The sequence below is a fragment of the Parasteatoda tepidariorum genome, chromosome 6, assembly GCF_982258835.1.
Source record: "Parasteatoda tepidariorum strain Cologne lab strain chromosome 6, Ptep-v5.0, whole genome shotgun sequence".
Classification (NCBI taxonomy): domain Eukaryota; kingdom Metazoa; phylum Arthropoda; class Arachnida; order Araneae; family Theridiidae; genus Parasteatoda; species Parasteatoda tepidariorum.
The window spans coordinates 97,645,950-97,658,823 of record NC_141760.1 but is presented as its reverse complement, the minus strand read 5'-3'; the positions used below and the strand labels follow the sequence as shown (position 1 = coordinate 97,658,823).

At 28.3% G+C, this 12,874-nt stretch overlaps 1 protein-coding gene across 1 annotated transcript in view; it reads right to left on the bottom strand.

The window, feature by feature from the left end:
* Window positions 1-9,264: 9,264 nt before the first annotated feature.
* Window positions 9,265-12,874, bottom strand: part of LOC107436467 (homeobox protein six1) — a 31,850-nt gene continuing 28,240 nt past the window's right edge. Inside the window, exon 2 of the mRNA XM_016048204.4 lies at window positions 9,265-12,789. Within this exon, the coding sequence (XP_015903690.1) occupies window positions 12,483-12,789 (307 nt within the window). The 3' untranslated portion in view covers window positions 9,265-12,482. The remainder of the gene's footprint in view (window positions 12,790-12,874) is intronic.

Below are 12,874 nucleotides of genomic sequence, written 5' to 3'. Positions count from 1 at the left end.
AAAGCATGATCTTATCACTATGATCTTAATCATTTTTTTCTACAATAATTTAAATCTATTATATAGTGATTATAATTTTAAGCCTAAGGATTTAATTTTTTTCAAGTGACTTGAATCAAATCCTTGACACCCTAGTAACAGAAGTAAATATATAACTTTGTATAGAAAAACAAGAAAAGGTACAATTTGTTCTATGTATGAATTTTCTATAAACAAGAACCTTTCTCTGTGTTTGGACATAGAATGAGTATTTTTGTGACTTAATGTCTTATTCACGTTTTAGTACAGATTCTTATTTATGAGGACTTTTTGCTTTCCAGAAAACATAATGCAATATACGTTATTAATAACTTTTTAGCAATGCAATATACGTTATTAATAACTTTTTGTATATGATTGAAAACATACTTTTTTTTTTGGATTTTATATTTTAGTGGAAATATAATTCTGATCAATTTGACAGATTATTTTAGTAACTATAAGACAACTTTTTTAAATAAAAAATACCAAAGTATATTTTTGCTTGTAATTAGAGCATCTGAAAAATATATATAATAGGGACACTGGTGTCCCATCTGCATAAGGTGAGCAAAACTATTATGTATTTTAAAAGAAAAGAATAAGTATTTTGGGTATCTCTCTTCTCTTCCTCTCCTCACCCCCAAAATTCTTTTTTGCTCCATGGCTATATCGGTAGTATTACATAGACATTTCTATTCCAAATGCCCATTTATTTAAGAAAAAGCACTATTGGGAAGTTTTTACACTAATAATAGTTTTTTGAACTGTTGTCTGAAGGTTTTTATTTTATTAGCAATTTTTTTATAAATGGAACGAATTTTTTTGAACGTACTTTGCTCAATATGTCGTTAGTTTGTTGGAAAATAGCAACATTATACAATTACTGCATTTGTGTAATTTAGACTCCTGAATATGAAGCAATTGAATAATAATTATGGTAAGTATTGTGTTTAATGTTTTTATCTATTTTAAAAATTAAATTTTACACTGCAGAGACATTTTGTTCCACTTAATTTATTATATTAGGTTCAAATTTGATAGAAAACATGAAGAATTGTGTAAAAATAAATATGCATGTTTTACATTAAAACGTAAATTTAGAATTCTTTTTACTAAAAAAGCTATCTGTAAGAATAGCGAGATCAAATTATATTTACAATAAAGTTAAAAAATAGTATATGTTCTAAAATGTATTTTTTTTAAGGGAAGGGCAGAAACTAATTTTTTACACCGAATACTTCGCTGATATTCGGAGCATTTAATTTTTGTAGTTTTTATTTTGTTTATTTATAATACTAATTTCAGTTTTTAATTCCTGCAGATTTATTTAATTTTGATTTTTTTTTTCCATTTTGCAGTCCATTTTTCCAGGGAAGAAAAAAACGCGTGAAGATTTGTGCCATAGCAAGGAGAATTAATCGAGCGCGATTCAGCACATTTCTTGAGTGCTTCAAATAATAAGTGCATATTAAATCCGATTTTTCTCTTTAATTGGGTATAATATGAAAAAAACACAACCACTTCGAAAATTTTACTAGGAATAACATTTACCATTTAGTTTAATTAATAAGCTGAGTTTTAAATATGTTTACTAAATTCATAAACTTAGATAAGACAACAAAATAAATTATTTCAAAAGGAACTAGACTAATACAATTCCAACCTGCCGAGTAGCGACTTATAACAGCACACTTCATTTAATGTTTACTTTTTGCTAGAAATCAGGTTCGCAGAAAATGCTGTTTACTAGTTAAATTTAGTAGGAATAACACGACCTGTGACGTAGGCTATAGTATACCCAATTGAATATACATCATCCAACCACGGCCAAGCACCTAGCTCCGTTTTTTCAGGGCACTATCTTTTAACGGTTATGGTAGAAATGCCATGTAAATTACCCCCCCCCCCCCCCCCCGATCAGACAACGTGGACAGTGCCTGAGCTCTTCTCCAAACTTCCACGCCAAGACTAAAGAGAGGGCAATAAGGAAAATAAGAAAAGCCACAGTTCAAGTGCCTTACACTTGTGATACAGAGCTATAATTTTTAACTTTATATACCATCTTGCCATGAAGAATTATATAGGTATTAGATCGGACAAATAATTTAAGTATTTTGAAAGTTATTTTAAAATTCCCCAATCTTGAAAAATTAGCCCACGAAAGCTTTTCATTTTCACAAAACTGTGGCTTTCTTCCATGTTGACGTAATGCGCCATTTTCAGATAAACATAGAGGACGATGGCTATCAATGGGCTAAATTTGACCTAGCAGTTATGAGAGCAAACTAAATTTATGAAAATAGTATATTATTCGAAAAAAAGCGTAATTTCATATGATGATGAGCCTTTGGTAAACAATCTTTAACTGGCACCGTGCTGAATATACACGCCGATTGTTTTACCAGCGGCCAGAATCGAACTCATTATCTCTAACTGCCCACCAGCGGAATGGAAATTTCCGCAATGAAGAATTCAAACGTCTTTTATTATTAGAAAATAAATTAAAATATTATTTCTCCATTTTTCATCATCACAAGTAATTATCAAATCCTCTCAGAAGAATCTGTTGAAGTTGAACCCTAATATCGGTACATAATAAGGTGGAAGTCTTCTGAAACCCTAACGTGTTTAACTGAACTATTTTTCTATTAAAATTGAACCAAAGTATTATGTAACCAAGTTTTAGAAGTGCGATAGTAATATAGTTCAGCTTAGCACCATATTAAGGTTACAAAAAGTTTGAAAATGACATTATGTTCAATAAACTTCTAACAGTATAAGTTTCACCTCATTGCTAAATCAAAAGAGAAAATCTCGCAAAAAAAGAACAAACGTAATGTCATTATTTGCAGTTTCTCAAACATTCTTTTTGTTGTCATGATTTTTTTTACATGCATCAGAAAAAGTTTTTTTACCGCTACACTTGTTATACTTGAAAGACGAGATCTCGATTTATTGCACGCAATTTTTTGATGTTGAAAATTAATTGGATGTTATGATTAAGAAAAAGAGGGGAGGGAATCCTGCTGTTAGCTCTTATTCCAATTGTAATTAAAACCTTACCAGAAAAATGACATTCTTTTTCTTTTCTAATCTTTACAAAATATTTCTTTGAAGATCTCTTAATGTAAGAAATGTGCTCCTCCCGAGTTTCACGACAGCAAAACTTCTTTTGTAGGTTGCAATTACTAATTACTAAATCGCGTGACTTTTTTTTTTTAAGCTATTATTCTAAATGGGAAAATATATGCAAAAGAATTGAGTTTCATGTTTGGTGGCCTCTATACATTACGTTCATTTACGAAGATAACATTTGAAATGTGTCTCTGATTTGATACGGTATTTTGTAAATAATAATTCTTTTTTAAGTTTAAATATGACGCAACAAGTTATTACACGGACCTACCTTAGATATCGTATGAATTTAAATTTTATAGACCGCAGTCTATAAAATATTAAATTTTATAAAGCATTTTATCTCTTCAAAAATTGTACCACAATAAATCAATCACAATAAAAAGGAAACTATGAAAATGGAATTTTGCAATCAGTGCATGTAGTTGATACCGGTAATTAAAGGTACTATTGGCTATTATGTCGGTGTTGACTTCAGATTTTTCTGGCAATCTGCAATGAATCAATTTGATTTGAAAATATAATCCTACAATACCTGCTTTTGAATTTTTTTTTTTTTTTTTTTTTTTTTTGCATTGAACTATTGCATTTGAAATAACTAAGGTAGGTAGAAACCAAAATGTCATTGTCATTAAGATAAAATACCTATCTACAATCAATTAATTTGATTTGAATATATAACCCTACAATACCTGCATTTGAATTTTTTTTTATTGCATTTGAAATAACTAAGGAAGACAGGTACCAAAATGTCATTCTCTTTAAGATAAAATACCAATCTACAATCAATCAATTTGATTTGAAAATATAACCCTATAATACCTGCATTTGAATTTTTTTTATTTTGCATTGAACTATTGCATTTGAAATAACTAAGGTAGGAACCAAAATGTCATTGTCTTTAAGATAAAATACCAATCTACAATCAATCAATTTGATTTGAAAATATAACTACAATACCTGCATTGGAATTATTGTTATTTTTTTTCTTCTTTGCGTTGAACTATTGCATTTGAAATAACTAAGGTAGATTTGAACCACAAAATTTCATTCTCTTTAAGATAAAATACCAATTTTCCAGAAAAAATAAGAGCCTTGGAATAAAGGTAGACCTCACAAAATCAAAAAAACCATATGCTTATTGTACTTTGAACCAGTCACTGTACTGTACCTTGTACCAGTCCAAAGTATCTGCAAAAGGTCCTGTTTTCTCAACTACGCCATTCGCAATTTATAAAAAATTTGTTTGTTAAAAGTTTTAAATTTATGAATTATTTCAATAAATTTTTTTTGTCATTAGTAAGTTTATTTAAGTTTATATGTGGAATAGGTAAAAAGTAAGTTTTAATAGCATGACAATTCGAAATTCAATCTAAGTTAAGAAGAATAGATTTCAAAATAAGTGTTATTTAAGGAGAAATTTTCTATGATTCAAGTTAATACAAAAAAGTAAGGAAAAAAATATCTCTAATTTTAAAGAGAAGAAGAAAAATTGTTAATAAATAAAATATTTTTAAAAATAACATAAAAAAAAAACATTCAAAATAAAAAGCCGGAAGACAAAATAAGGAAAAGATATAATCTTGTCATCAGCTCAAACGATTATATCCTCAAAAAAGGGTGCATTCTATAATTGTATTAATAGAGCCAAACAAAATATATCAATGCAATAGTATGAGGAGTACCAAAAAAATTGAAAATGAAATAAAACATATTGAGCAAAAATACAAAATAAAACATATCGATCAAAAAATAGGAAATAAAAATTCAAGAAAAATACAGAATAGAGCGCAAAATGTAACATATTGTGAGTGTGAGCTAACGACGAGATTATATCTTTTCCTTATTTTGCTTTCCAGCTCTTCTTTTAATTAAAATTTTTTTCTTCAAAATACTTTATTTATTAATAATTTTTCTTAATTTTCTTCGTTGATCTCTAAAAAAATTTCGAGATCGCGAGTTTTCGCGATAACAAGTTCAGAGTTAAATATGTTTTAAAAAGTAGAAAAATATATTCTAAAATAGGACTCTAAAAAGTAGAATCATGACATAATAATTAAAAATGTATGTAATGATAGTTGACTATAAGTCTAAATACAACAATGGTAATTTTTAAGTAAAACAAAAATAATTATGTATTAAGTAGAGAAGAATTGTTTTAGAATAAAGCATTGTGATTTTTCTGAAGAAAAAAAAATCATTTCCTTCCAAAAAAATCATTCAAATACTCGACAGAATATGGTTTTGAGAAGAAACTCTTCCACACAGGAATTCAAATTAACAAGGGGAAAAATATTTTTTTTAGCAAGTCTTTCGAGCTTTAGAAGTTCGATTTATCGAGAGTATACTGTATATATATACTAAGAGGCTTTCTTAAGGGGATTAAGATTTTAAAATACTGCAATGTAGCAATTATGCAATGTAGCTATAGCGTACTATTTGTCTCGTCTCAATTTCCGGTAATATAAAATAAAATTGACTATCAATTCATGTCTAACACAATAAAGTGAGTAAAGCAAATGTGATTTTGAAAGTGACCTACATATAATTTTATTTTGTTTTACACTCACCTGTGAGAATGGCAATAGACCTGTCACAAAGACTAATGGGATTTTGTTCAGATAGCTGCAATGAGATGTCTGCAGATAGAACAACCCATCTTCAGACCATCTGACGGATCAAGGGGCGTTGATTGGGGGAGCTTTTATGTGACCGAGAACAAGATTCGATTTATAAAAGAAAGTCTACATCTGTTTTGAAATAAATCACTGAGTTCTCACTTTTTGCTATTTTCTAATGATGCCTAACTGTATCGATATCCTTCTGTTCAAGAATGATACTAGACAGAAACATGACGGAAACGAGAATAAAAAATATGCTCTTTAAATTAAATAAAAAATGTTTATAGCTTCTTGAACCTCAAATATTTTCTTAGTTATTCTAACTTCATGATATACTCGATGCTCGGAGTTAAACAAGACATTTTCCTTTTTTTTCTAGAATATTGAATACTTAATTTGGATTTTCAATTTCCTTGTTTTTTTTTAATTGATTTAACATTAAACCATAATATTTATGCCTTGAACTATATTTTGGTACAAACCTGCTGTAACCTTAATAGGATGTCAAATTAAACCATGTCTCCGTACAAGCTGAATTATAGTATTGTATAACTAAGTTTACGAAATATAATGTCTTTCAATTTAGCACCTTATTAAGGTTGTTGCAAATTCGAAAGATATTGTGGTTCAGCACGTTTTTTGACAGTGCACTTTGCCGTCGCTTCCATTTTACTATGGTGCCCGCATAATTCTTGCGCTATTCTAGATTTAAACAAACTTGATTGTTTTTTTCTTAAATGTTTTTATAAAAATTTCTCACTAACAATGCTTCTTCACTCTAGCAATCGTTACATGAAGGGAGAAGTTTTAAAAAACTGTCGTTTCTGACATGAAGATAAAAAAAAAAAACTTTTTAACATTTAATTAATCTTCATATTTTGACATGAAGTTAAAGTTTTCAAATATTTTAATTTTGACCATAAACATAAAATAGTTAAAACCATTCTGTCTTTATGAAATAAACAACCATATTTCATAAAGCTCAACTTGAAGTAAGTTAGAAGCACTGTTAATTCATGTATTTTTCAGAGAATATTTAAATGTTCTTATTTTCATAAAGACATTGATATCTAAATCGGTTACAAATATTTCCTCGGTTATATTACCTTTCAAGATGTCTAAAATTTTCCTGTTTCTGAGAATGAAAAAGAATTTTTAGGACCTTGTGAACAATAGCTATTGAAATATAATGCTTCGTAAAAATGAAACGTATTAGTTTGTTTAGTTATATTTCACATTTAAAACTAAGATGATAAATAATAATAGCAATTAACTCAGACGCAACAGTTTGCAAAATAGAAGGATGAGCTGTTGAATATCGTTGTAAACTGAAGAGGAGTTTTTCTTCGCTGAAATTCTAGTTACTGATTATTTTCAGAAGTCGAAGAAGTAAATCAGGAAAATAAATCTTTTCGTCTTATTTTCTCGTGGTTTAAGAGCATTTTCTTGGAAATTCTAAAAGCACTTTTCCGGAATCGATGTTGAGCGATAGAAAGGGCTATAACGAATCAGATTTAATTTCTATGAAACATTGTTTCGTCTTTTGAATTTTAAAAATTACAAGAAATTATTTTAATTCACTCTTACCTTAGTGTTTGATCTAGACAACACGAATTTCATGAAATTTACATTTTTATCCCTTGAATAACGCTACTTTTCTGTTAATAAACATTTCTCACTGCTGTTTTCGCGTTCATTTGTTAATAAACGAACTCTTTTTGAGAATTAATAATTTTAATTAGCAATTTAGTTTCAATAATCATAATTTTTTTATTTATTAAAGGGAAAATTTGAAAAAAATTTCAATGAAAAAGTAAATTTGTTTTTAGCGAACAATTTATAGTTAATTTAAATAAAATTGTTTATAAAAAAATCGTTTTTATAAACAGTGTGGAACACAATGGAATTGTAAGGTAAAATAGTCCCATGTAATTTTTAGTTTTTTTTTTACGAAACTACATTTCATTTACTTTAATAATGATGTTTTTCAATTAAAAACCTTTTGATTTTTAGTTTTGAGAACTCATTTAGTAATAGACAAACTCTTTTCGAGAAATTGTCATTTGGTAATTGTTATTCTTTATTCATGGATGAAAATTAAATTTTTTTTTCAAAAGAAAATGGAGCTGGCTTATTTATGAAAAGGAATTGTAGGAAAATTTAAGGCAACTCAGTTTTATTTTTTCATTTAATCTAACCTTAAAAAAAAAAGAAGTCAATAGACACGTCAATAACTATTAAGGTGCGAAAAGACCTTAAAGTACGTTTATTTAAATTTTCCTTAGTTTCTTCACCCACTAATTTTTTTCCTTTTATGAATGCATTTAATAAAAGAATTTTTATTGTCTTTTAAAATAATACAGAAAAGAAGTATTTTCTTTTTACGAAAATGCAGTATTTTATTCTAATACTATTACAGTATTTTTATTTCATCAGAAATTCTAATTGGCACGAAAAGTAATTTTCCATGATAAAAATTAATTTTAAAATGTTTGGCTCTAAATTGTACTAAAGATATGCTATTTTTGTACCTAAATTGCGATGAAATTGATGACTATAAGCACAAATAACTCAAGTAATTGTATTTTAATTATTTTTTACCAGGTTTCATTTTTTTAATATAGGTATTCTTTTAAATGGGTGTCTTTAAATAATAACGAAGTTATTAAATTGTTAATCTGTCAGAGATGATTTTCTTTTTATTAAGAGGAAATAAATTTTTCAAAATTTCAACCCAGATAGACCTTTAGTTATTCAGTATTTTAGAAGAAAATAATCGCCAAATACGGAATCGACTTAAGATAACACTTGCCGGCTTGCAGCAGCCTATAAACTAGGCAGAAGACGTTCATTTTTAACATATTATTATATAATATGAAATATCACGCACTTTTTTCTATTAAAATTTATTTAGAAAAAAATTTGAAAGCATAACCCGTGAACGAACCAATAATTTATTGAAAATCTATAAACTTATAACGTAGCCGTGGTGGCTAAGGGAATAGAGCGTTCGTTTTCCAATGAGGTGAACTAGGGTTGAATGCCAGCGATAGCTGATTAATTCGAATTCCGCACCCGGCTGGCACTGACCACAATGCTGACGTAAGATATCTCAGTGGAAGACGGATCCTGGCTCTCCTTGCCGTCGAGCTGACAGAGGGAGGTTTTCCTCCCTATGTGACGCAAACGCGGATTAGTTCCATCAAAAAGTCCTCTACGAAGGCGAATTTCTCCCAATACTTGGTCCAGGAGTTCACTCGTCTTCTGGATTAGGTTCAAAATTACAAGGCTATGAAATTGAATATTAGTAGTCGTAAGCCCAAAATTGCGTCGGCTGTTCAACGACGGTTATAAAATATAAAACTAACAATATTTTTATTTCAATTAGTAAAAATCTTGGAAAAAATTAAATTTTTCAGGTTATTATATGCCTTTGGAGGAAGAAAAAAAGACAATTTATGGGCGCTTTTTGTAATAAAAAATACACTTTGCCTACATTCAAATTTTATTTATTATCCTTCTTTGGATTACAACAGTCGTCGATATTCTGAATAAATGTACAAGAAATATACACTTCAACAATTTACAAAGAATATCAGTCATTAAACGATCCCATCAATTTTTTTTCCCTTTCATACATTTCTTTAAACATTTCTTGGACCGTTTTTAGTTGGAAAAAAAAGTCAATTTTAATGAGGAAGGGCAACATTAAAAAACTGGAAACGACAATTGTGTATTACATTAAGTATTACATATCACACAAATAAAATTCTGGTTATCACATGTATCTTTGGCACACAAAAAAAATGACATTTTCCCCTTTTTACACTGATATTTATATGCACAATTATAAAACACTTTTTAATAAATGGTTGGTTATAAACAATATTTCTGAAATTTTCTTCTCTTTCAAATATATATTTTAAATATATAATATTTATTGTAACTGGTTTTGGTAGATGCTGCAGCCATGACAATGAACGATGCTTTAAAAGTTGATCATGTTAAGCCATTATTTTCAAATGTAGGCTTATTTCTCATGAAAATTATTTAACATAAATTTTTGTAAAAGTAATCAAAAGGCTGCTGAAATTCATCGTAATAAAATTCGGTGTTTCCTTTTTACACTGATATTTGCATGAATAATTATTTTAAAAAAATTTTTATAAGAATATTTTGTCATGAACAGTGTTCCTAAAACATCTTTTTCCCCCAATTAAACATTATAAAAACATATTTATTGTACCTGTTTTAGGCTAATGCTGTAACTATGATATAAGCTTTGTAGACTTAATCTATTTTCCAATATAAATTTAGTTTTTTATTTCTCACAGAATATGTACTTTATTCACATAAGAAATTTTGTTCCCAAAATTGCAGTTTTTGTAAAAGTAATCAAAAGGTTCCTGAAATAATTTAATAAAATAGATTTTTCCCTTTTTAAAATGATATTTATATGAATAATTGTTATATAGATAAATGAAGAAAGATTAAGGCTTTTTGAAAGAATGTTTGTTTATAAATAGTATTCATGAAACCTCCTTCTCTTTCAATCACGTTTTAAAAACGTTATATTTATTATATCTAGCTTTGAAAAATGCTACAGCCATAACAATGCTTTATAGACTTAATGATGTTTAACCATTATTTTCAACTATAGTAAACTTATTAGCTTATTATTTCTCACAGAAATTTTGTGACCTAAATTACAGTTTTTGTATAAGTTATCGAAAATTTGCTGAAAATCATTTTATTAAAATTAGATTTTTCCTTTTTTGAATTTACATTTTAGTATAAATAAATGTTTTTAAGACTATTTTTAAAAGAATATTTAGTTGAGAAAATGTATCCTTAGAACACGTTTTTTCATTCATTTAACAATATAAAATCGTGATGTATTATCATCTGATTCTATTAAATATTGCAGTCATGACAATAATCAGTGCTGTGTTTATTTAATCATGCTTAGCCATTTTTTTTCAACGTAGATTTAGATCAATATTTCTCACAGAATGTGTACATCATTTTAATGAGAAATTTTGTCACCATAAGTCGCAGTTTTTGTAAAAAGTTTGGTTTATCTTTTTTTAATGCTGCTAATGTACGATGATTTACTACTTTTTAAACTTAATTATATTCAGCCATAATTTTCCATAAATTTAGTTCTATATTTCTTACACAATATGAGCTACATAACTGTTTTTAAAATGCAGACAAAGAAAGTTACCAACAAATATGTAACCAGCGCCTTTTATATTCCTTGTTCCTTACAAAAATGACAACAAAAAAAAATTCTTTTCACATTTGGGTCTGCATAGCAAAAATCAAACTATAATGAAAATACCAAAATTTGTTGAATCACTACAGAGGAAAGCAGGGTAAAAAGCACGAAAATCAGTTTTATAGCAGGAAAAAACTTGACGGTGTTTCTACTGGTCCCCGCCCACAATATTCTTCAGCAATAAAATATGTTTTGGTGTTTTTAACATTACAAACAATACATATATACGATTCGTAATTCTCGTTGAAATATTAATTTTCCACTGCCTTGTTAATCTTTATTTTTTACTTCATTTTGACCAGAATTGTAAAAAGTATAAATTATCAAGGGCACTGATTATTAGATTACCCTATATGAATATCAATACCTAATTGACCAATCAGTCGTCAATAGTGGGAGGTGGTATTATGGTCATTGTTCAATATTAAACTCAAATAGATGAAAAAATAGTTAATATGGCCGTTTAATAGAGATGAGTTAATCATCTAAAGGTTTAATACTAGAAAAACTTACAGGAAGGTAATGATATTGTTATTTGCTTCATTTATGTCTTACATGTTAAAAAAAATTTCTTTTGGGAAATAAATAAAGAATTACAACATCTAGCTGCTTAACATTTTTGGCTGCTATTTTGGAAAATTTGGCTAAATTAAACTACGTTTATTTTCGAAATAAACTATGCTTGACAATATTATGCTTGACAATAAGTCATTGGAAGGAAGTTATATTATTATTTTGTTTCAATAAGTTTTAAACGCGAAAAAAAACATAATTTTCAGCAAACAAATTAAGTATAACAACATCTATGATTAACCTGATAATTAGCTAATTAACATATGAACAATGCAACGCAAGTTTGTAATATCTAGGCATTGTAAACTGACCTGATTGGAGTATCGTCATGGTTCAATATAGTAAGATCCAAATTAGGTGGGGAGAAAATAACTAAATAGGGACGAGTTAAACATCGAAAGAGTCTTTTAAGCTGCTTATTTTTGGCTGCTATTTTGGAAAATCAGGCTAAACTAAACTACGCTTATTGTTGAAATAAACACATGAAATTCGACTTTCTTTGAAAACTCAATGCACAAGTTTGTAACTATGCATTGTAAGCCATTGTCATTGTTCAATATGAGCTCTAAATTGGGTGGAGAAAAAATACTAAATAGTGGCAAATTGTCTTTAAAGGCTTATGCTTAACAAAAAGTCATTGGAAGGAAATTAATTATTATTTTGTTTCAATAAGTTTTAAACACGAAAAAAAACTTAATGTTCGGCAAACAAATCAAGTATTACAACATCTATGATTAGCCTGATAATTAGCTAATTAACATTTGTGGGTTGCTTTTTTTTGAAAATATGGCTAAATTAAAAAACATTCATTTTCGACACAAAATATAGGTGGTTCAAGTATCACATGTTTGTCATAAGTTCTGATATTCTCCAACTGCTAGCCTCAGTTCGACCAAATCATTGATGGTCGATGAATTGACATGGTTCTGCATCGAGTCCAGAACTGTTGAGAAACGAAACTGCTGCTGCAGTTGATTCTGTTGATGTTGACTTGTGGTGGGTTGGTCATCAAGATGTGAGGAATGATTGCCTTCAGGCTTTATGTCCAGTTGGTAAAGAGAGTCATCAGGAGATTTCCGACTGTTGGAGTCGTTGTCTTCATTGAATGAATCACTTCCTGTACCACCAGCTTTTCCTTGGTCACCACCCACGACATCTCTACAAAATAATAATAAATAAATAAATAATAATTACAATAATTAGGAAATTTTGGTATAAAATTAAAAACTTTAAGTATTTCTGA